Source organism: Lepisosteus oculatus, chromosome 18 (assembly GCF_040954835.1).
Source record: "Lepisosteus oculatus isolate fLepOcu1 chromosome 18, fLepOcu1.hap2, whole genome shotgun sequence".
NCBI classification, from domain to species: domain Eukaryota; kingdom Metazoa; phylum Chordata; class Actinopteri; order Semionotiformes; family Lepisosteidae; genus Lepisosteus; species Lepisosteus oculatus.
This window is the reverse complement of record NC_090713.1, coordinates 20,086,638-20,110,489: the sequence shown is the minus strand read 5'-3', so window position 1 is coordinate 20,110,489 and position 23,852 is coordinate 20,086,638. Positions and strand designations below refer to the sequence as shown.

The 23,852-nt window shown below is 53.6% G+C and overlaps 1 protein-coding gene across 2 annotated transcripts; it reads right to left on the bottom strand.

Moving 5' to 3' along the window:
- Window positions 1–321: 321 nt before the first annotated feature.
- Window positions 322–22,249, bottom strand: bbs1 (Bardet-Biedl syndrome 1). 2 transcript variants are annotated; one of them, XM_069180365.1, is made up of 17 exons: window positions 22,078–22,249; window positions 20,902–20,978; window positions 19,759–19,793; window positions 18,603–18,875; window positions 17,047–17,093; window positions 16,417–16,455; window positions 14,180–14,252; window positions 12,719–12,850; window positions 11,569–11,675; window positions 10,296–10,416; window positions 9,501–9,659; window positions 9,215–9,284; window positions 7,943–8,101; window positions 5,086–5,219; window positions 4,287–4,421; window positions 3,271–3,357; window positions 322–2,299 (listed from the first exon to the last, which is right to left on the bottom strand). In XM_069180365.1, exons 1-17 carry the CDS (start codon window positions 22,107–22,109, stop codon window positions 2,213–2,215), a joined length of 1,767 nt encoding a protein of 588 aa, XP_069036466.1. In that variant the 5' UTR covers window positions 22,110–22,249; the 3' UTR covers window positions 322–2,212. The 2 variants fall into 2 exon arrangements, with proteins under 2 accessions (XP_069036466.1, XP_069036467.1); XM_069180366.1 differs by lacking the exon at window positions 20,902–20,978.
- Between the last annotated feature and the right edge of the window lie 1,603 nt (window positions 22,250–23,852).

The window sequence follows — 23,852 nt, the reverse complement described above, 5'->3', positions numbered from 1 at the left end:
TACCCTGGTGTCCTGGCCAAATTCCCCCCCTGGCCTTTACCCATCATGGTCTCCTAATAACCCCCCTCTCTGAACTGGCTCCATCACTCTGCTCTCCTCCCCACTGAGAGCTGGGGTGTGTGGGGAGCGGACTGGCGCCTCATCCAGGTGGGGGTACACACTGCTGGGGGTGGAGGGGATCCCCATGACCTGTACAGAGCTCTGAGTGGAGGGTCCCGAAAGGCGCTATAGAAGTGCAAGCAATTATTATTATAGTCATATTATACACTATTATAACACACTATTTTAAGGCAAGTCTGTAAAAAAAACAACAAGAACGTCTCAACATTGTAAAGCTTTTCAGCTTCTTGCTAGTTTTATTTTTTCCCATTTATCGAACCAGCTGTTTTAGAGGCCTCCCAGAATTCCAGACCCTGCTTGTGCTACACACCCCCCCTCCCCAGCCCCCAGCAGCCCTTGAACTGGGCGAGCGCGCCGAAGACCAGCTCGCCCGCTCGAGACGGTGAAAGACAGGGCCCCCCACCCCTGAAATAATCTAGCGACACCCCCGTACGGCCACTCGGACAAACCGCAGAGGGGTTAGGAGTGTCGTCTCTGGTATAAAAGGCCGTTCCCCTGAGGCGGCGGCCTGTGTCCTGAGATCAGGTCATCCGCCTGCCCGTACAATCACAGGAGCAGGGGAAGGAGAAACTGCGTTTACCTGCGGAGGTGTCCCGAGTGAATTCACCGGCTTGAAACGGGCTCAGCCCCTTCTACATATATCCTACCGTTCAGGCTGGAATATACAGATCCATTCATCGATGGCCGGCTCTCTCTTTGGGCCTGCCCCGGCTCCCGAATCGCTGGGAGGAATGGGAAAAGGTGCCAAATTGAGTCAGCGTCTTTCATCACTTCCTCCATTTCGGCCCCGTCTCTGAGGGCCACTGGCCTCTGACCGGCTCCGTGTGGGATCGGGGGTTGCTGGCTTGCCGGGTAGGGCTGTTTCCGGGGGGCCGGGGGGGGTGACCCAGCCTGCGCCCACATCGGAGACCCCGCCCGCCTCCACAGGGAGATACCGGGGCTCCAGTCTGCGACAGCTGTAGGCCGCCTTTTCGGCCCCCAGTTCTTCATTTGGTGGTGAAACGGGACAATCCGCCCGTGAAAGGTTAAACCTCTCGTGAGCCGGGGTGCAGTCGGTCTTTTTCCGGCGACGAGGGAGGGCGTGTTTGAGGGGGAACCTCTTCATGGAGGGGCAGGGAGAGGCTTTGTAGGCCCGTCTGGAAGTGCTGGGATGATGCTATGTGTAAAGACGGCGCTGGAATGTTTCAAGGAGGCCTGGAGCCTCTGTGTGTCTGTGTGTGTGTGTGTGTGTGTGTGTGCACGTGCAAGTGCAAGTGCACGTTTACATGTTGGTGTGTGTGCGACAGTGTGCGAGGGTCACTGCGGATATCGGTGCGTGCCTGCAACACTGCGAATGTCAGCGTGTGCGTGCGACATTGCGTGTGTCAGGGCGGGTCAGTGTGCCTGTGCGTGCATCAGTGTGTGAAATTGTGTGTGTCAGTGTGCATCTCTGTGCGTGCAACATATTGCATGTCTGAGTGGGTGCGTATGCATCAGCGTGCATGCGATATTGTGCGTCAGTGTGCATACAACATCGTGCGTGTCAGTGTGTGTGTGTGTGCGTGCGAAACTGTGTGTTGGTGTGCGAGTGACATTGAGCGTCAGTGTGCGTGCGTCAGCATGCGTGTATGTCAGTGTGTGTGTGTCGGTGTGCGTGTGCGACATCAGGTGCATCAGTGTGCGTGTGCGTGTATGTCAGTGTGTGTCGGTGTGCGTGTGTGTGTGTCAGTGTGTGTGCGACATCAGGTGCGTCAGCGTGCGTGTGCGTGTATGTCAGTGTGTGTCGGCGTGCGTGTGCGTGTATGTCAGTGTGTGTGTGTGTGCGACATCAGGTGCATCAGTGTGCGTGTGCATGTATGTCAGTGTGTGCGTGTGCGACATCACGTGTGTCAGCGTGCGTCAGCGTGCGTCGGCGTGCGTGTGCGTGTATGTCAGTGTGTGTGTGTGTGCGACATCACGTGTGTAGGTGTGCATGTATGTCAGTGTGTGCCTGTGCGACATCACGTGTGTCAGCGTGCGTCGGCGTGCGTGTGCGTGTATGTCAGTGTGTGTGTCAGTGCGCGTGTACGACTTCACGTGCGTCGGCGTGTCCGCCCCTCCTCTCTTCCGGACCTCAGGCCATTGCCAGCCCCTCGCTCACGGGCATGTTGATGTGGGCGGTCAGCAAGGGGGCGCTCTTGCCCTCGTGGAGGACGAACACCTGCAAGCACAGGGAGCACAGGGCCGGGTCAGCACCCCGGGTCTCCAGGAGGAAACACAAGACCAGAGAACGTGTGTCCGCCTCAAGCCTGGCCCAATGTCCTCATGAGTGAAAAGAATGTGGTGTAAATGTTAACAATAATTGCATTTATACAGTGTCTTTCATTCCACAGGATCCCCAAGTGCTTTACATAGAGAATATGAGGGACCTCTTGTATTGGGGGACCCCCAATACATCCAGCACTGTTCTGCAGCCCCACCTGGGAGACGCACAGGGATCATTCTGCACCAGCAGCCCCCACCTGGGAGACACACAGTGTTCATTCTGCACCAGCAGCCCCCCACCTGGGAGACGCACGGTGTTCATTCTGCACCAGCAGCCCCCACCTGGGAGACGCACAGTGATCATTCTGCACCAGCAGCCCCCACCTGGGAGACGCACAGTGGTCATTCTGCACCAGCAGCCCCCACCTGGGAGACAAACAGTGTTCATTCTGCACCAGCAGCCCCCACCTGGGAGACACACAGTGTTCATTCTGCACCAGCAGCCCCCACCTGGGAGACACACAGTGATCATTCTGCACCAGCAGCCCCCACCTGGGAGACACACAGTGTTCTGGGGTAGCGTGAGACACTGCTGCACCAGTTCAATTAGAGGGGGACTTAAGGAAGACCAAAAAGTTCAAGCCAAGTGGAGTATAACTAGGAAACTCCTCTTAGGAACTGTCATGGGAGCCTTCATAATAAAATGGACCTTGAACATCTCATCTCAGAGACAGTATCTCCTTCAGCGGTGTCCTCAGTCACCACACTGGGGAAACGGATTTGGAACTTCTGGTGCAGACGAAAGGGCGCCCCCTACAGGTCCGCCAATGCCCAGCAGCACTCCGAGCGGCCGCCTGGTTTTTCCCAGAGGGCCTCCCCACGCCCGCCCGGCCCCTTTTCCGACGGCCCTGCGGAAACGGTCCAGACCTTGATGATGTCCGAGATGCCCTTGTCACTCAGGCACTCCACGAAGGTGTCGATGGGGTAGTTCAGTCCCGGGATCAGAAGGGGGATCTGCAAAGGGAGAGGAGACAAGAGGCTCTCGCATCAGAGCCCAGACACGCCCAGTATGGCGGGGCGCTTTCAACCAGTGGGCACGGCAGAGAGCTCTGGCCGCAGGGAACTGAGGGATGAGAAAACGGGTCACGGGTGTCTGTGTGTACAGAGCAGGTCGGCGCCAGTCTGGCCCGGGTGTCTGTATGTACAGAGTGGGTCGGTGCTGGTCTGGCCCGGGTGTCTGTATGTACAGAGCGGGTCGGCACCGGTCGGGCCCGGGTGTATGTATGTACAGAGCGGGTCGGCACCGGTCGGGCCCGGGTGTATGTATGCACATAGCAGGTCGGCGCCGGTCGGGCCCGGGTGTCTGTGTGTACAGAGCGGATCGCCGCCGGTCTGGCCCGGGTGTCTGTGTGTACAGAGCAGGTCGGCGCCAGTCTGGCCCGGGTGTCTGTATGTACAGAGCAGATCGGCGCCGGTCAGGCCCGGGGGCTGTGTGTACAGAGCGGATCGGCGCCGGTCTGGCCCGGGTGTCTGTATGTACTGAGCGGATCAGCGCCGGTCGGGCCCGGGTGTCTGTGTGTACAGAGCTGATCGGCGCCGGTCTGGCCTGGGTGTCTGTGTGTACAGAGCGGGTCGGCGCCGGTCGGTCCCGAGTGTCTGTGTGTACAGAGCTGATCGGCGCCGGTCTGGCCTGGGTGTCTGTATGTACAGAGCGGATCAGCGCCGGTCGGTCCCGGGTGTCTGTGTGTACAGAGCGGATTGGCGCTGGTCGGGGCCGGGGACTGTGTGTACAGAGTGGGTCGGCGCCGGTCGGGACCGGAGAAGGGTGTACAGAGCGGATCGGCGCCGGTCTGGCCCGGGTGACTGTGTGTACAGAGTGGGTCGGCGCCGGTCGGGACCGGAGAAGGGTGTACAGAGCGGATCGGCGCCGGTCTGGCCCGGACCTTGAAGAACGCCGACTTCATGGAGTACAGGCTCTCGTCATACAGGAAGCTGACGGCCAGGTTCATCACAGGCCGGCAGGCCGCCGTGTTCTGGATGTTGAGGGTCAGCTTGAAGGACGGGCCCAGGCCCTGGACCTGCGGGGGGGGACGGCACGGAACCGGTGAGGAGAGACGACACGCGCGTGCGCGGGCCAGCGAAGCGGACCTACGTTCAGGAGGGCTGCTGGACACAGGGGCAGCCAGGCCTGTTACCTGTTGACTTATCGTTTCTCATTTCTAAACTATAAGTGAAGACCGGGAGGGACAGCGGAGAACACTCTTCAAAGACAGGACAGGGAATTGAATAATCTGGTTTTTAGTTTTTTACGCTTTTCTTATGAATTTGCACATGGAGTGGCTCTTCCCTACAGTAACACCTGCAGGACTCCTGCTCTCCGGGACCGGAGCTCCTCATCCCTACAGTAACTCCCGCAGGACTCCGGAGCTCCTCATCCCTACAGTGACACCCGCAGGATTCCGGAGCTCCTCATCCCTACAGTAACACCCGCAGGACTCTGGAGCTCCTTATCCCTACAGTAACTCCCTCAGGACTGCTGCTCTCCAGGACTCCAGAGCTCCTCATCCCTACGGTAACACCCGCGGGACTCCGGAGCTCCTTATCCCTACAGTAAGACCTGCGGGACTGCTGCTCGCCGGGACTGGAGCTCCTCATCCCTACAGTAACACCCGCAGGACTCCGGAGATGCTGCCCTCTCCGTGACCCTGATTCCAGATATCGTGCTGCAGCTCAAAAACTCACCACCGCGTTCATCTTGAGCGGCTCGGAGAGGCTGGAGGACATGGGGGTGAGGCTGGACTCCAGGGCCTTGACGTAGGCGCGCGCCGAGGCCAGGCGCAGCCGGTACAGGTCCTTCTGGAAGGCTCGGTGCATGGCTAGGGACGGGGGGAGCAGGGGGGAGAAAGGCGGATTCAATCACCAAGGGGGAAGGGGTGGGCTCTCAAAACGAACAACAGTCACTCCTGGGCCCGCAGCCCTGCACTGGCTACCAGTGAGTTTTCAAACTAAATTGAAAAAGCAGCTGCAAAAATATATGCAAGCTCTTCAGGATAACTCCTAATACAAGTTTTCATAGTTTTTTTTTTAAATTATCCTCTGTAGAGCAGACGGGGATGATGTAGCATTCAGGGCACAAAGTGCAGAGCGGTGGCTCTGTGGCTGAGGATCTGCGCCTGTGGCTGGGAGGTTGCCGGTTCGAATCCCACAGCTGGCAGAGGAATCCTACTCCGTTGGGCCCCTGAGCGAGGCCCTTCACCCCAGCTGCTCCAGGGGTGCTGTATAAATGGCTGACCCTGCGCTCCGACCCCCAGGTTCTCTCTGTCTGTGTGTCTCATGGAGCGCAAGCTGGGGTCTGCAAAAAGACACATTCCTAATGCAAAAAATTGTATATGGCTAATAAAGTGATCTTCAAAACGTGAAGATGGTTTGGCACTACTTTCTTTTCAGATCCCTTCAAGCACGACTGTAAGTTTTCTGTCATTTAACGTTTCTCTCAAGCGCCATCTGCTGGTACCTGCTGCAATCACGAGGGACAGGCAAAGAGGAACTTCCCATCCATTCATTTCCTAACTGCTTGTTCTAATCGAGGGTCATGGGGAGCCGGAGTCTATCCCAGCAAGCAATGGGCCCGAGGCAGGGTACACCCTGGATGGGACAGCAGTCCATCGCAGGGAGACACACTCACCAGCACGTCTGTGGACTGTGGGAGGAAACTGGAGCACCCGGAGGAAACCCACATTTACATAATGAGAACACGCAAACTCCACCCAGACAGTGTGTACCCCCACCTGGGTGAGGCGCAAGTCCGTTCCCCACACCCCAGCTCTCAGTGGGGAGGAGAGCAGAGTGATGGAGCCAGTTCAGAGAGGGGGGTTATTAGGAGGCCATGATGGGTAAAGGCCAGGGGGGAAATTTGGCCAGGACACTGGGGTAACACCCCTACTCTTCTCGAGAAACACCCTGGGGTTTTTAATGACCGCAGAGAGTCAGGACCTCGGTTTGACGTCTCATCCGAAGGACGGCGCCTGTTTACAGTCTAGTGTCCCCCGTCACTATACTGGGGCATCAGGACCCACACAGACCACAGGGTGAGCGCCCCCTGCTGGCCCCACTAACACCTCTTCCAGCAGCAGCCTCAGCTTTCCCAGGTGTCTCCCCTCCAGGTACTGACCAGGCTCACACCTGCTGAGCTCCAGTGGGGCTGCCAGTTGTGAGCTGCAGGGTGATATGGCTGCTGGCGATAAGGCCTCTATACATAACATAACATAACTGTAACCTGGGCATATCTTCTGTGTAACCCAGGTGTTAACTAGAAGCATCGATAACCTTATACCTATAAAAGCTGCTTGCGCTCAATGTTTTAGTTTTTGCTATTGTTAACATGCCTTTGATATAAATAATACATAGACAGCAGATTATAAATTAAGAGCGTCTGACAGGGGGGGGCGTCTTTTCCGTCGAAAGCATTGAGATGAGGAAGCAGTCACTGCATTGCGGTTTTTTGCTAGAGAACCTAGCTGGGGGGGGCGGGGGGGGGGGCAGACAGAGTCAGGGGAAAAACCCTTTCCTCTCCTGCTGCTGTACAGCGCCTGAACTTCAGCTGAAACAGAGGCCAGCCGATCGCTTCACGTCTGCAGCCTGGCCTCCAGCCCTTCTCCCCCGTCCCCTGACTTGAGACGGCAAGGGCGTCTAGCCCCCGACCGGAAGGTCCCGGGTTCGATCCCAGGGAAGGGGGGCAGGGGATGGGGCTTGCTCCGATTTCCTTCCGGACGGCTCCCAGCTCCACTCAGCCTGCTTTCCGAACAAGTACCGGGGGGGGTTAACCCTCCCGGGGGCAACGTTCCCTCTAAGCCGAGCCTGTGTGCGCACACGGGAAATTGAACTTTTTTTGGTCGATTGAAGTTTTGGTCACGGGGCGGAGGCGGGGGGGGGGGAGTTGCACAATTTGAAATTTTTGCGCGCACGGGCCATTCAAAACGAGAGGGAACGTTGTCCGGGGGTAACAGACCGGCCGGGGCGCGATGCCGACCACATCACCTCCACCTCCAGTGTCGGACGGCCAGGAATATAGGCCACCTTATATAGGCAAGAGATATAAGAGCATACGGACACTTACCACTAGATTCTTCAATAGCTTCTATCCACAAGCAGTGAGACTGGCGAACACATTTAGCCACCCCCCTCGGACCACAGCTACACCATCACCATCTACCTCATTGTAATTTATCTATTGCACATCTCCAGTCATTGTTTACACGTCTGTATTGTTTACATTCAAACTGTCCACATGTTTACTTGCACATTGTCTATTGTTTGTTTGTTTGTTTGTACACTGTCTTGATGCACTGTTTGCACTTTGTCTTGTTTCTTACACTTGTTTTACAATCGAGAGACTTTCTGTCAGTAAGAATTCCATTGTACCAGTACCGGTTACATATGGGCAATAAAGTTCAAGTTCAAGTTCAAGAAACATGGTGGCCCTTGTCCCCCATGAGCCTCCATGGCCCGAGAAGGGACCGACCGACCCACCTGCCTGACGGGGGTGGGCCTCACCCGTCGGCCTTCAGCTTAAACGCGCCGCCCCGCTCCCGAGACGTACCCACGGCACTCTCGCGCTCCCGCAGGGTCTGGTCCACGTACAGCTTGGTCTTCTTGGGCACGTTCAGCCTGACGCTCTGGGCCGCAGGCGGCCCGGGGGTGGTGTCCCTGTCCTCAAACGCCGCCGTGCGCTTCAGGATCTTCACCATCAGGCCGCCGCCTGGCCCGGGATAATTAATAATAAGAATAATAATTGCTTACACTTATATAGTGCCTTTCTGGACCCTCCACTCAGAGCTCTGTACAGGTCATGGGGATCCCTCTCCACCCCCCAGCAGTGTGTACCCCCACCTGGATGAGGCGCCAGTCCGCTCCCCACACCCCAGCTCTCAGTGGGGAGGAGAGCAGAGTGATGGAGCCAGTTCAGAGAGGGGGGTTATTAGGAGGCCATGATGGGTAAAGGCCAGGGGGGGAAATTTGGCCAGGACACTGGGGTAACACCCCTACTCTTCTCGAGAAACACCCTGGGATTTTTAATGACCCCAGAGAGTCAGGACCTCGGTTTGACGTCTCATCCGAAGGACGGCGCCTGTTTACAGTCTAGTGTCCCCCGTCACTATACTGGGGCATCAGGACCCACACAGACCGCAGGGTGAGCGCCCCCTGCTGGCCCCACTAACACCTCTTCCAGCAGCAGCCTCAGCTTTCCCAGGAGTCTCCCCCTCCAGGTACTGGCCAGGCTCACACCTGCTGAGCTCCAGTGGGGCTGCCAGTTGTGAGTTGCAGGGTGATATGGCTGCTGGCCATAATGGACTAGGATGGTGGGGGGGAGAGGCAGATGGATCAGGGCGCGAGCCGAGCACGTTGGGCGGTCTTTCGGCCGGCCCAATTCGCAAAAAAGTCAGCTTTCCCCATACCGGAGCAAACGGAAACAAACGATCTTGTTGTCTACTGGGGCTCTTAAGGGTCAAAGATCACGATGGGGGCGGGGCGGGGGCTCTGTGGCTGGGAGGTTGCTGGTTCGAATCCCGCGGCCCGGCAGAGGAATCCTACTCCATTGGGGAGCAAGGCCCTTCACCCCCAGCTGCTCCAGGGGCGCCGTATAAATGGCCGACCCTGCGCTCTGACCCCCAGCTTCTCTCTCCCTGTCTGTGGGTCTCCTGGAGAGCAAGCTGGGGTCTGCGAAAAGACACATTCCTAATGCAAGAAACTGTATAGGGCCGATAAAGTTCCTTCTTTTCATTCTGCACCAGCCGCCCCACCGGGGAGACGCACATTCCTGCTCTGTCTGCACAGCCAGGCGCTACGAGACCCCCTCCCCCCTACTGTGTACCTTTGGTGGTCATAATCAGAGCGCCGTCCTCTCGGCCGTACCTCCCGAAGCAAATGCTGGTCACCATGTCCTGAAACGACAGGAGGGGATCGGGAAACGAGAGTCAATTCCCTTTGACTTCGGTGCTGGTTCACCTCTCTAGGCTGTTTCCAGGGGGTGATCTCGCCACGGCCTTTCAAAACGGAGCTTCTCGTCATTTCTTCGACCCCGGCCGACGGCTGGGTGATTCACGCTCTCGACTGCGTGGGGGGGGGTCGGGGGTCCAGAGAGCAGAACCGGGCCTTACCGGAGTCTTGATCACGCCGACCAGATTCTTGTCGCAGTACATGTGGACCTGGCAGTTGGTCAGTCCCACCAGCACGGCCTGGAAGCCCCTGGCGTGGTGGTCCATCAGGCTCATGGTGGTGATGGGAGCCGGCAGGTAGGCTGTCCACAGCTTCTTTCCCTGCCAGGGAGGACATTTTGGACAGCCTGGCTTGTTGAGCCCTGTACTTTCTGAAGAACGGGGGCCCTCTGTAATCGGTAACAGCCCGAACCGGGGGCTGAAACAGAGGCCAGCCCATCTTGCGTCATTTTTAAGAACAAGAGGTGACAAACGAGAGGAGGAAATTCAGACCGTCCAGTTCGTTTGGTAGTTGCCAGCTCATTAATCCAATTAATCCGGGGGTTTCTTGTAGAAGCCCATACTTTTCGACGGGCCTGTTCCACCCCCCCACCCCCCTTTGCGTAAAGCAGGGCTCATTGGACGTTCTCCTCCCGCCGTTTCGGGCGGGAAGCCAAGGCTTCGCCAACATCGGCGGGGGCAGCTCGTTCCCCCCTCCCGCCCCCCTTTGTGTACAGAGCAGCCCCCCCACCTCCTCGCAGGACTGCCCGCAGACGAAGCTGTAGCCGGGGTAACGGATGACGTGCGAGGCCGGAACGTATGTTCCATGAGGTCCCGGGGTCAGGATCCGGGAGCGGATCCGATCAGGGAAGGAATATGGATAGGCTCTCTGAGAAGCAGCAGACAGGCCTCAGCGTTCCTCCCCTCCTGGTAACTTAAGGGGTTATGACCTGGGACTGCCAAGGTGGGGGCCCTTACCTTCTGGGTGAAGCCGTGCAAGGTCTCCTGGGTGCAGCCCACCACCACGTTCTTGCCCACCCTGACCAGCCCCACTGGGTGGGAGCTCAGCTCAATGCAGTACTTTGGCTTGGTTGACTCTCTGTAACACACACACACAGAGGATAATAATAATTGCTTACACTTATATAGCGCTTTTCTGGACCTTCCACTCAGAGCGCTTTACAGGTCATGGGGAGCCCCTCCACCCCCAGCCACCAGTGTGCAGCCCCACCTGGATGAGGCGCCAGTCCGCTCCCCACACCCCAGCTCTCAGTGGGGAGGAGAGCAGAGTGATGGAGCCAGTTCAGAGAGGGGGGTTATGAGGAGGCCATGATGGGTAAAGGCCGATGGGAAATTTGGCCAGGACACCAGGGTAACACCCCTACTCTTCTCGAGAAACACCCTGGGATTTTTAATGACCACAGAGAGTCAGGACCTCGGTTTGATGTCTCATCCGAAGGACGGCGCCTGTTTACAGTCTAGCGTCCCCCGTCACTATACTGGGGCATCAGGACCCACACAGACCGCAGGGTGAGCGCCCCTTGCTGGCCCCACTAACACCTCTTCCAGCAGCAGCCTCAGCTTTCCCAGGAGTCTCCCCTCCAGGTACTGACCAGGCTCACACCTGCTGAGTCTCCAGTGGGTTGCCAGTTGTGAGTTGCAGGGTGATATGGCTGCTAGCATGCAAAAAGACCAGCAAAAACAGACATTAGAATACGCAAAATACAGTAATACAAAATAAATACATAGATGTGTGCAAAATATGATCATAGTCACTGTTAAAACAGTAAAATATGTGCAAAATGTGCATAGGTTTCTACAGACTGAGGTGGGTGCTATTGCTTCCACCCAGTGGGGATAATTGGGTGATCGTCTATGGACAGCATGTTGCTCCATTGTACTTTTTGGACACTCAATCTGTAGAAACCTATGCACATTTTGCACATATTTTATTGTTTTTACAGTGACTATGATCGGATTTTGCACACATCTATGGATTTATTTTGTATTACTGTACGTATTATAATTTTTCGCCTATTCTGATGTCTGTTTTTGCCGGTCTTGGGCTGGGCTGCTGTAACACATCAATTTCCCTTCGGGATCAATAAAGTCTTATCTATCTATGATATTTTTCAGAGCAACGCTGCGGAACGTTTTTTCTTTTTTTAGAAATATAAGGTGATGAGACTCTTAGGTAGAACTCAGTTCCCCACCCCTGTGACCCCTGACCCCCTGACCCCTGACCCCGTACCTGCGGAGGATGTAGATGTTTCCGTTGCGGCAGGCCACCGTGATCCTGAACTCTATGTCAAACTGGCCTGTGACATCCATGAAGGTAGGGACGCTCGGCAGGCTCATCTACAGCAGGGATCATGATGGATACAGTCAGAGCTCAGCAGCTGTTCAGCACGCCTCTGATGTCAGCACGCCTCTGATGTCAGAGGTCAGCAGCTGTTCAAAATGCCTCTGATGTCAGAGGTCAGCAGCTGTTCAAAATGCCTCTGATGTCAGAGCTCAGCAGCTGTTCAAAATGCCTCTGATGTCAGAGGTCAGCAGCTGTTCAAAATGCCTCTGATGTCAGGGCTCAGCAGCTGTTAAAAATGCCTCTGATGTCAGCATGCCTCTGATGTCAGAGGTCAGCAGCTGTTCAAAATGCCTCTGATGTCAGAGGTCAGCAGCTGTTAAAAATGCCTCTGATGTCAGGGCTCAGCAGCTGTTAAAAATGCCTCTGATGTCAGCATGCCTCTGATGTCAGGACTCAGCAGCTGTTAAAAATGCCTCTGATGTCAGCATGCCTCTGATGTCAGGACTCAGCAGCTGTTAAAAATGCCTCTGATGTCAGAGCTCAGCAGCTGTTAAAAACGCCTCTGATGTCAGGGCTCAGCAGCTATTAAAAATGCCTCTTATATCAGGGCTCAGCAGCTATTCAGCATGCCTCTGATGTCAGAGCTCAGCAGCTGTTAAAAATGCCTCTGATGTCAGGGCAGCTGTTAAGTATAACTCTAATGTCAGAGATCATCGCTCATGAACCTCAATGAACACAATCCGGCCGGCACCCTGTGAGGCTCTACGCTCCAATACAGGGAAGCAAAAACGTTCAACACACATGAATGCGCCAGAAAACCCCGTTTAATCCAGGGCCACCGCTGCCTGCCACCAAGACAGGCCGAGCCAGGAGAAGAAACCTGGAAGGCACGACTCCCTGCATCACAACGGTGAAGGCACATTCCACAGTATTAAGAGCCAGTCCTTCGGCAGGCTTACCGACACCGAGAAGTGAAAAGGCTGCTTCTGTGAAGAGACGCTGGCCACAGGATGGCAGCTTAGCGTCTCACCCGAAGGGTAGAGTGCCAGGGGCTCCAAGCATTTCTGGGGAGGGTGACTTAGCAGCAGCGTCGCACCTTGTGCAGGATGGTGAAGGCCTCTGGGTCCAGGACGAGCACGTCCCTGCTCTCCGTGCCGATGACCAGGCAGCTGACCGCGTCCTCGTCCGCCATGTTCTTCTTCAGAGTGCCGATGCAGGTGATGACGGTCTGGGGGCACAGGGTCACGGGCCGAGGGTCAGAGCCCCGCGGTCACTCTGCGGGACCTGCACCTTACTCGATCCGCACGCTTCCTCCCGATGCCTGGGCTTAAGGTACGTTTTCTGTGCGTAGCCCAGGTAAGAGTATATGAGTAACTGGCAGCCCAGTATGTGATTTCCTGTCACAGCCTGAGGAACAGTGAGCCTGTCTCCCAATAATAATAATACAGTGTGTGATCTCCTGTCCCAGCCTGAGGAACAGACAGTGAGTCTGTCTCCCAATAATAATAATACAGTGTGTGATCTCCTGTCCCAGCCTGAGGAACAGACAGTGAGCCTGTCTCTCAATAATAATAATACAGTGTGTGATCTCCTGTCCCAGCCTGAGGAACAGACAGTGAGCCTGTCTCTCAATAATAATAATACAGTGTGTGATCTCCTGTCCCAGCCTGAGGAACAGACAGTGAGCCTGTCTCTCAATAATAATATTACAGTGTGTGATCTCCTGTCCCAGCCTGAGGAACAGACAGTGAGCCTGTCTCTCAATAATAATAATACAGTGTGTGATCTCCTGTCCCAGCCTGAGGAACAGACAGTGAGCCTGTCTCTCAATAATAATAATAATACAGTGTGTGATCTCCTGTCCCAGCCTGAGGAACAGTGAGCCTGTCTCTCAATAATAATAATACAGTGTGTGATCTCCTGTCCCAGCCTGAGGAACAGACAGTGAGCCTGTCTCTCAATAATAATAATACAGTGTGTGATCTCCTGTCCCAGCCTGAGGAACAGACAGTGAGCCTGTTTCCCAATAATGCTCCATATTTTTACAGTATATGTAAATATTTTAAGATATGTCTCTGTTGTAAATGTCTGTAATATGTCTGTAGATTTTATTTTACGTTTTGTGCCATGTGAATTGTATTATTTTGATTTGCTTCGGCAACGCTGATCGTACCCATCGGTCGTGCTAAGAAAGCCCCCTGAATTGAACTGAAATCTGCTGAGCCAATCAGAATGATCCGAGTATCGACATCTGTGTGTGGCCCCGGGTGCATCACATCCTCCTGGGAGGTACAACACCACTGAAATTCGAAATCCAGCGCCCTCTGTTGAGGAAGCAGGAAATTTCTCCCCCACTCTGATGACCTCAGACCTCACTACAAGTGCTTTCCAAACTCCCCCCCCCGCCTCACAGCAGCTATTTAACCTGCTCCGTTTATTATTTTTTACGGTAGAGAGAACAGGCGGGAACCAGCCCCTCTGCTGGAGGTGGTCCCTCTCCCCCCCTCCCCGGGCAGTCCGGCGGTCCAGTTCTCTTTCGTACTGGACGGGGACTGACCTGCCTCCGGACGGGCTGCTGCTTGTGCAGGTTGACGTAGGCCTCCATCTCCTGGGGCTCCAGCATGAGGAACCTGGGGAAAGACGGAGATCAGTCACCACCGGTCCGCTGTCCCGCTCGCCAACCCCTCCTCTTAAGGGGGCTGCCTCGTTGCCCGCACCTGCTCCTTATTCCAGCCCCCCCCCCCTTCATAAGCCAGACGCCGACTTCAATCGAGGCTCTGCATTGGTTTCCAAATCGGGCGAGCCCGGGACTTCGTTCCTGAGCCTGTTCCCGTTTCCCTCGCCGGTTCCGACCCGGTTCCCGTTTTTAATCCTGCGTTTCGGATGCATCACCTGGCCCTGGACTTTTGCCCGTTTCTTGGATTCGCCTGTGGGTTTATTCTCTGGATCGGTTGCCTCGGCCACACCTTCCCCACACTCCAGCGCACCCGGGACGGGACACCCTGGAAAAAAGACTTTTTTCCCCCCTGTGTTTTCTCACTTTAACCCGGATTGTGTCGTCTGCATAGGGTCCGGAAGGACCTGCACGTGACAGCCATCACGGCGCAAACCCCACCCCCCCACCCCCGTCACGCCCACCCGGCGCTCCGTAGAGAGGGAGAAACGGGACGCGTTTGCCCTGATCTCCAAGAGGCCCGGGAGGTTTCAGCCCCACAGCTTGTGTTTTCTGTTCCTGAGTTACAGAGCCGTCTTTTTTCGGGGAGTCCCTTGTCGCTGCTGTGGGGAGGGGGGGTTGAGTAAGGTCACGACCCCCCAAATAAAGAAGGCAAGTGCTTTCGATGGCACAAACAGGGCACTAACTAATTTTTTTGGGGTGGTTCTGTGGCTGAGGATCTCTGCCGGTGGCTGGGAGGTTGCCGGTTCAAATCCCGCCGCCGGCAGAGGAATCCTACTCCGTTGGGGCCCCTGAGCGAGGCCCTTCACCCCAACTGCTCCAGGGGCGCCGTATAAATGGCCGACCCTGCGCTCTGACCCCCAGCTTCTCTCTCCCTGTCTGCGTGTCTCCTGGAGAGCAAGTTGGGGTCTGCGAAAAGATCATTCCTAACGCAAGAAATTGTAAAGGGCTAATAAACTTATGTTGTTGTTGTTATTATTATTATTATAATAACTAATGACTGAGACCGGTTTTGGCCTCCTGTGCCTCTAAGGGGGAGGGGTAGTGACATCACACACCCTGATAAAGACAGCGCTATATCTCGCGACACTACTTTCAACGGCACAAACAGATCCCTGAGGAGCTAAGAGAGACGCCCTGGAAGTGAGATGATAATAGAATGTCTTGTTTTTCATATTTTCGCCAACTATGCAGTCCAGTGTCTTCAAGTAGGCTTTGCGCTCAAATATATCTAAAGATGCCGCCTGTCCTCGGTCAGTAAGATAAGGGGCGTGTACTTGGTCAGCTGCCCAGAACATGAAAAGAACTGTTGTCCAGTCTGCAACTTAGATATAATTAATTGGCAGGTGTTGCCGTCTTCTCATTTGTTTAGAATGTGTAACTCGTTTGGTTTTAAGGTATAAAGGACCATCTTCAGCTACTCATTTTTTAAGTCTGGTTGGTTGCAAGCCGGTCTTCCATCCGCATGTGTAAATAAAGAGACTACCTGAGCTTTGTCACTTGTACGACACGACATCCCTGAGAAATCCGAGCGAAGTCGGCGGCTCTCATCGGCCCGTTTGGCGGTGCTGCCGTGCTCATCGGCTCTGGTATCGCTCAGTCAGGGCTGATGGTGGCTGCCACGGCGTTTTAGCGAGCGGAGAGCATGTGACTCCCCCCTCTGGGCTCGTCCCCCCTTTCTGCTGGGGCACCGGCCCATCACAGGGACGACGAGGGTGCTGGTGCCCGTTCATACAGCTGGGTGGACTGGGGCAACTGGGGTAGAGCGCCTCGCTTAAGGTACGACAGCAGGGCCCAGAGACGCATCTCGAACCCACAACCCACCAGCTGAGACTGCAGAGACTTAGCTACTACGCTACGCCACCTTGTATTTCTGACTGGAACAGATTATAGTGTAAAACCAGCTTCACGGTATCCCTCTACTTACAGCGCTGTGGACATCCGACACAATCACCTGTCGGACTGGGATTACTGTACGCACATCACCCTGAGAACAGGGATCCGCCACCTGCTGAACTGATACTGCTGAGTTAGGCGTTTCCCTGCGTCTCCGCGTGGAATTCAGCCCGTACGCTGACCCGGCACGAGAGGAAGGGTGGCGACGACTGGCGCAGACTCACTTCAGCGATCTGACAGACAGCGGGACGTCAGCCTTCTCCCTGCCATCGGAAGAGAGACCGCGGTCAGTCTGGCAGAGTCAGCGAGCGAGGGCTCGTCAGAACATCTGTTTTTCTATATATCATATATACAGCAGAGTGACCGTATTCCTCAGTGTGCACTCAGTCAGTACTGTACACAGGGTGATAATATTACTCAGTGTGCACTCAGTAAGTACTATACACAGGGTGATAATATTACTCAGTGTGCACTCAGTCCGTACTGTACACAAGGTGACTGTGTTACTCAGTGTTCACTCAGTCAGTACTGTACACAGGGTGATAATATTACTCAGTGTGCACTCAGTCAGTACTGTACACAAGGTGACTGTGTTACTCAGTGTTTGCTCAGTAAGTACTGTACACAGGGTGACAATATTACTCAGTGTTCGCTCAGTAAGTACTGTACACAGGGTGATAATATTACTCAGTGTTCGCTCAGTAAGAACTGTACACAGGGTGACAATATTCCTCAGTGTTTGCTCAGTAAGTACTGTACACAGGGTGACAATATTCCTCAGTGTTCGCCCAGTAGTACTGTACACAGGGGGACAATATTCCTCAGTGTCAAACTTTCCCGAACCAGCGACTCACCGGATTCCTTCCAGCATCTCCTTCAGGGACATGGGATCAATTTTATCCTGCGAGGAAACACGAGGCACACAGAGTCAGACAGGGTGAGGTGGGCGGCCGTGAGGCTATGAACTTGTACCACACTAGTGCCAGTGCTTTTTCATTTTCTTCAGTAGCTGTCCTCTGCCCATTCAACCCGCCTGAAGAAATCCATCGGCCGACACTGCCAAAATCTTACAATGTTGGATTTCGGATTCCCATTTGGGAGTTTATACAGAAATAAACCTCCCGGTCGTGACCTAAGCGCTTGTGAATTGAGCCCAAGCAGGGATGTTGATGCAAGAGATTTCGATTAAGACATTTAAAAGTTCCCAGATTTTCTCCTTCCCAGAACTAACCTTCGGAGAATAAGAAGGAAAGCACCACAACAATTTAGATTTCACGTTTTACCGATTCTTACTACAATAATATCAAAGTAATAACGATGAACTCAAGGCAAAGAACGGCATTTTTGTTGAGCCAGGAAATAAGCAGAGGTACCGCCCCTCACCTGGTCTCAACGGAGAGCAGAAATCTGAAGGTTTCGCAGCTCTGAATAAGAATAATAATAATTGCTTACACTTGTATAGCGCCTTTCTGGACCCTCCACTCAAAGCGCTTTCCAGGTCCTGGGGATCCCCTCCACCCCCAGCAGTGTGTACCCCCACCTGGATGAGGCACCAGTCCGCTCCCCACACCCCAGCTCTCAGTGGGGAGGAGAGCAGAGTGATGGAGCCAGTTCAGAGAGGGGGGTTATTAGGAGGCCATGATGGGTAAAGGCCAGGGGGGAAATTTGGCCAGGACACTGGGGTAACACCCCTACTCTTCTCGAGAAAAACCCTGGGATTTTTAATGACCACAGAGAGTCAGGACCTCGGTTTGACGTCCCATCCGAAGGACGGCGCCCGTTTACAGTCTAGTGTCCCCCGTCACTATACCGGGGCATTAGGACCCACACAGACCGCAGGGTGAGCGCCCCCTGCTGGCCCCCACTAACACCTCTTCCAGCAGCAGCCTCAGCTCTCCCAGGAGTCTCCCCTCCAGGTACTCACCCCTGCTGAGCTTCAGTGCAGGGCTGCCAGTGGGGAGCTGCAGGGTGAGTAATCCAAGGTCTCTGCTGATCTGATGTGCGTTTTAAGCTTTGTCTGAAGGAGTATTCGCTCTAGAGTTGTTTTTTTTCAGCCCTTAGCTACACCTACCTGTTTTTCAGCGACCTTGAATTGGAAACCCACTTCTTTCATTTAATTTCACATTTCTACGCGTTTTTTTTTGTATGATTATATTTTGTCCGTTGACCGTACTCCCGTTTTTTTCCCCATGTAGGTATCATGTTGTAAAGCACCTCGAGCAAACTCTGGATTGAAAGGCGCTATATATGAATCAAATCTGATTGGGCGATCGGTGGGGTGATCTAAAAGCGGGTTGAGGCCGTGAACGTCTGCCACTTCTGGGGCGAGACGCGGAGTTCCCCGTCCAGCTGACCCGACCCCCCCACCCCCCCCAACTCGGCCCCCGGCCCCAGCCCCGTCCAGACCCACCTCCCTGGCCTGGCTCCAGACCTCCTGCTCCAGGGCGTTGACCTCCAGGGGGGGCAGCGTGAACTTGAAGTAGGGCCGCAGGTTCTTGTAGATGTAGATGAAGGGGCCCGAGGCCACGGCCACGGCGGGCGTGCGCGGCTCGTGCTGGTCCATCAGGAAGGCCACCAGGCCGGTGGGCAGGTCCAGCAGGGTGTTCTCGCTCACCAGGCTGGTGCCCCTGTACACCTTCAGCTTCATGTTGTAGACGCCGGTGCCCAGGTCTCCCACCACCAGCTGGCACGGGACAAGGGGTTCGATCACGAGGACGCCCGCGCCCGGGCCTCGTCGCTAGGTCGCAGCCTACCCTGGCTCAGAGGTTTTAAGCGGAAGAGCGCGGACGTCCCACTGAAAGGTTACACCCCCCGTTGCCCATTGATGCAGGGGGCTTGACTGGGGTGGAGCCACTGGGGTGAAACAGCTCGTGGTGTCAGCGGTGGGATCGGATGGCCCGAGCCCTCCACACTGCCCCCTAGAGCTGTAAACATTGCACTCCAATCGAAATGCGGCATTCTAGATTCATTGCAACGTCGGTACCGACCTTGCATTTTGCCTAGTGGACAGATTAGGATCGGTAGCCCAGCACGTTCCCTCCAAGGCTTCAATCTCCAAGCAGGAAGGAACTGCTCGCTTGAATTGGGGGTAGCCGTTCCCCCCAATGCATTTCGTTTTCTGGGTTTTAGACACGGATATGGATCGCTTCAGCGCCCCCCCACAGTCAACTGCATCAGTTAAGAAGCGGCTTTTTGGACTTTGAAGCTTTTTTTTTTTTCCATTTTAGGGAGGATTTTTAAACACATGCCCCGTGCCAAAGGTGAAGGCCACCCTAATCCCCCCCAAAACTCACCGGGAGAGCAAGCGATGATCGGGGGGGGAACGGGCGATTCCAGACAGGAAAACATCCTGCTGGAGTTAGACTATTCCTGTGCCTTTATTTTTTTTTTTAAAATGCATTTGTTAACTTAAGCTGGGACGGCCCATTCATGGAGGGGGGGGGGGGGAATGAAGCCCGTCGGTTTTTTGCTTCAAGGATTCAGGCTTAGAAAAGCAGGACAGCCCCCCCCCTTATTACAAACTCTTTTTAAGCCCCCAGCCTGCCGGTCTCCGGTCGCCCCCTCACCTTGTTCTCTCCATCTCCGTGCAGATCAGCCAGCGCTGCCGAGAGAAAAACACAGCGGCGCTTCAGTCCCGGGGAAGACGACACCGCGCCCCCCCCACACCCAGCACGCCGCGCGATCTCGGTCATACCTGGAGTCGTATCTGGAGTCGCGGCGCTTGTTTCTCTTTGCAAAGATGGATGGGATGCACTAGTCGTGTTTTGGGGTTTCTTTTCTGGCTGTACACCTACCCTGCTGCTGTAGAACTAAGTGCCCCCGTGGGGATGATAAAGACTGACTGACTCCATCTCTGTGTGTCTCTGTGTGTCTCTGTGTGTCTCTGTGTGTCTCTCTCTGTTTCTCTGTCTCTCGGTGTCTCTCTGTCTCTCTGTGTGTCTCTCTCTCTGTTTCTCTGTGTCTCTCTGTGTGTCTCTCGCTCTTTTTCTCTGTGTCTCTCTGTGTGTCTCTCTCTCTGTTTCTCTGTCCCTCGGTGTCTCTCTGTCTCTCTGTGTGCCTCTCTCTCTGTGTCTCTCTCTGTTTCTCTGTGTCTCTCTGTGCGTCTCTGTGCGTCTCTGTGTGTCTCTGTGTGTCTCTGTGTGTCTCTCTCTCTGTTTCTCTGTGTCTCTCTGTGTGTCTCTCTCTCTGTTTCTCTGTGTCTCTCTGTGTGTCTCTCTCTATTTCTCTGTGTCTCTCTCTCTGTTTCAGTCTCTCTCTATTTCTCTGTGTCTCTCTCTCTGTTTCTGTCTCTCTCTGTCTGTCTCTCTCTCTCTCTCTCTGTCTCTCTGTGTGTTCTTCTCTCTCTCTGTGTCTGTGTGTGTCTCTCTCTGCGTTTCTCTGTGTCTCTCTTTCCGTTTCTCTGTGTCTCTGTGTGTGTCTCTCTCTCCGTTTCTCTGTGTCTCTCCGTGCGTCAATTCAATTCAATTCAAGGTGCTTTATTAGCATGACCGATGGGTATAATCTGTGTTGCCAAAGCACATAAAACTTCACATGAAACAAAACAGAAAACTAAAGTAAAATAAAACCCACAGACATTTACAACAAAGACACGTCGATTTCCCTTCGGGATCAATCGAGTCTCATCTATCTCCCTAAAATACAAAAGCCTCAGCAGGGCAATTCGCCTCCAGACGAGCAGTAACCAAGCCCTGACGCTCGCCGGGTCTTACCGATGCAGGAGGAGAAAGTGTACAGGTTAGCCAGCGGGTCGTAGTGAGCTTCCAGCCATTTCGAATTGGCGTCGGCGCTGCAAGACAGCGAGCGATCTGGCGTTAACAAGTCCCACCGAAACCCGGCCGTAGTACCATAGTAACATACCACAGGACGGTTAACGAGAGCGAGTTCACCCCGGTGTGAAAGCAACTCGGATTTCGAAAAGAGGTCGCGATGGATGTTTAGGCGCTCCCGAGAACCAGTCCTGCTCAAAAACCGGGGTCAGTCAGCGTTTCTGTTGTTCTGCCCTATGACTGATCGCACCGACCAGCACCAGACCCGAGCCTGAAAGGAACGATTTTAGAAAGAATAAAATAATTGTACTCTTTTTTTTTTAAGACCACGATATTTTCAGGACTGATGCTGTCTGTCAAAAACTGGATTAAACTCCTAGAGCGCTAGGACTGCTAGCCCTTCATTTGCTCATCTATGGACAGCATGTTTGCTCCATTGTACTTTTTGGACAATCAGGCTGTATAAACCTATGCACATTTTGCACATATTTTATTGTTTTTACAGTGACTATGATCGTATTTTGCACACATCTATGTATTTATTTTGTATTACTGTACGTATTATAATTAATCGCCTATTCTGATGTCTGTTTTTGCTTGTCTTGGGCTGGACGGCTGTAACACATCAATTTCTCTACGGGATTAATAAAGTCTTATCTATCTATTCACTCCGCTTCCGGACCACCCGAACCGAACTTCGGGGCGGGATTAACGATTTATTGTAGCACAATAAGTAAATTGAACGGAAATCACGGTTGCCAAATTAAGGAAATCCACACACCGCTAGTAATCACGCTGGGATTTATTCCTAACCCGTCGTTTCCATAAACGACGCGTTTTCTGTTTTACAGAGTCAAATCGAGGTCTACATTTTTCTTAACATCTCACATTAAGTGAGATAAGTAGACAAGTGTATGATTTAATTCTGCAAAACGACACCTGAATGCACGATTGCATGCGCGGATTTTCATTCCTATCTACAAAAATAAGCCGTCTTTACTCAAAAGTATTATTATTATTATGATGTATGCGTCTCATGTTAGCCATCGGATTAACTGCTCATGTAAAGAATTAGCCGAAATAATCTGCAATATCACGTTCGAACCGCGTTTTAATTACTTTTCTTTGGGTTCTGAAGTGGCCGAGGACATCTCCGCTCTCCGGTGTATCAAAATCTGCCCAGCGCCATGGAAATAGTTTTAATGAGCCTTTTATTTTGGTGCAGACGCCGCTAATCGGTTTTATCCGTCTCCATGGCAGCGCCGGAGGTCACGACCCCGGCGCCGTCCGCTCGCTCAAAACATTCCCCCCCGCTGGAGGGAAACGCCGGCGCCAAACAGGCGTTCCGCTTCTAAACCACAAACCCGCTTTCTGTGAGGAAGATATCTGCAGAAATAATAATAATAATAATAATAATAATAATAATAATAATAATAATAATAATAATAATAATAATTATTATTATTATTATTATTAATTGCTTACACTTATATAGCACTTTTCCGGACCCTCCACTCAAAGCGCTTTACAGGTAATGGGGATCCCCTCCACCCCCAGCAGTGTGTACCCCCACCTGGATGAGGCGCCAGTCCACTCCCCACACACCAGCTCTCAGTAGGGAGGAGAGCAGAGTGATGGAGCCAGTTCAGAGAGGGGGGTTATAGACCTCCTGGGAAAAACTGAGGTAGGGGTGTCACCCCGGTGTCCTGGCCAAATTCCCCCCCTGGCCTTTACCCATCATGGCCTCCTAATAACACCCCTCTCTGAACTGGCTCCATCACTCTGCTCTCCTCCCCACTGAGAGCTGGGGTGTGGGGAGCGTTCTGGCGCACTATGGCTGCCGTCGCATCGTCCAGGTGGGGCTGCACAGTGTAAGCAATTATTATTATTATTATTATTATTATTATTATTATAGACAAATCTGCAGACACAGCGCCCCCGACCAGGAAGGCTCACCTCTGCTTTAATGCCTCATCTGAAGGACATCAGTGTACAGACAGGATTTCCAGGCACCAGTCTTATCAGATCAGTTCACACACTAACTGCCACTGGCTCAGGTGAATGGGTGTTCAACAAACTGGTCGTTTTTTTCACACAGCATGAAGAGGCACAGTGGTGCAGTAGTGAGCGTTGCTGCCTCGCAGTCCTGAGGCCCTGGGTTCAAGTCCGGCCCTGGGGTTGCTGTCTGTGTGGAGTTTGCATGTTCTCCCCCCCATGTTTGTGTGGGTTTACCTCCAGGTGCTCCAGTTTCCTCCCACAGTCCGAGGACGTGCTGGGAGATTAACTGGCTTCTGGGAAAACTGGCCCTGGTGTGAGTGTGTGTGTGTCCTGTGATGGACTGGTGTCCTGCCCAGGGTTGTACCCTGCCTTGCGCCTGTTGCCTGCTGGGATAGACTCCAGCTCCCAAAGCTGAATAAAATGGTTAGAAAATGGATGGATTCTCTATACTTAATCAATGAATGAATAGCTGTATTCTCGATAGAGGGTGCGAATACTTGCCTTCACACTGTGGATGCACTAGATCTGTTGTGTGTCAAAGCACAAACACACAGGCTTGAGCCGCTGTTGACGTCACTCCTCTGAGCAGGACAACACAGCTCAGGATCTATATAACAAGACGAGTCAGGGGACACCTGAGCTCATGCTGTGACAGACTGAACTGCCTTCGTCCAGATGCTACAGTCTAGCAAAAACTTTTTTCCCTACAGCTGCAAGGACTCAGATCTAAACTAGTAAACTGATACATCTGTTCTTTTTTTTTCTTTTCCCGTTTCCAACCTTTTTTATATGCCAGAGACCCGTGCAATCCATTTATATTTATATTCATATTGTGCAATACGATTTTTTTGTGATCTGGACTGTGAGTAATTTCTCACTGTACTGGTTGTATTGTA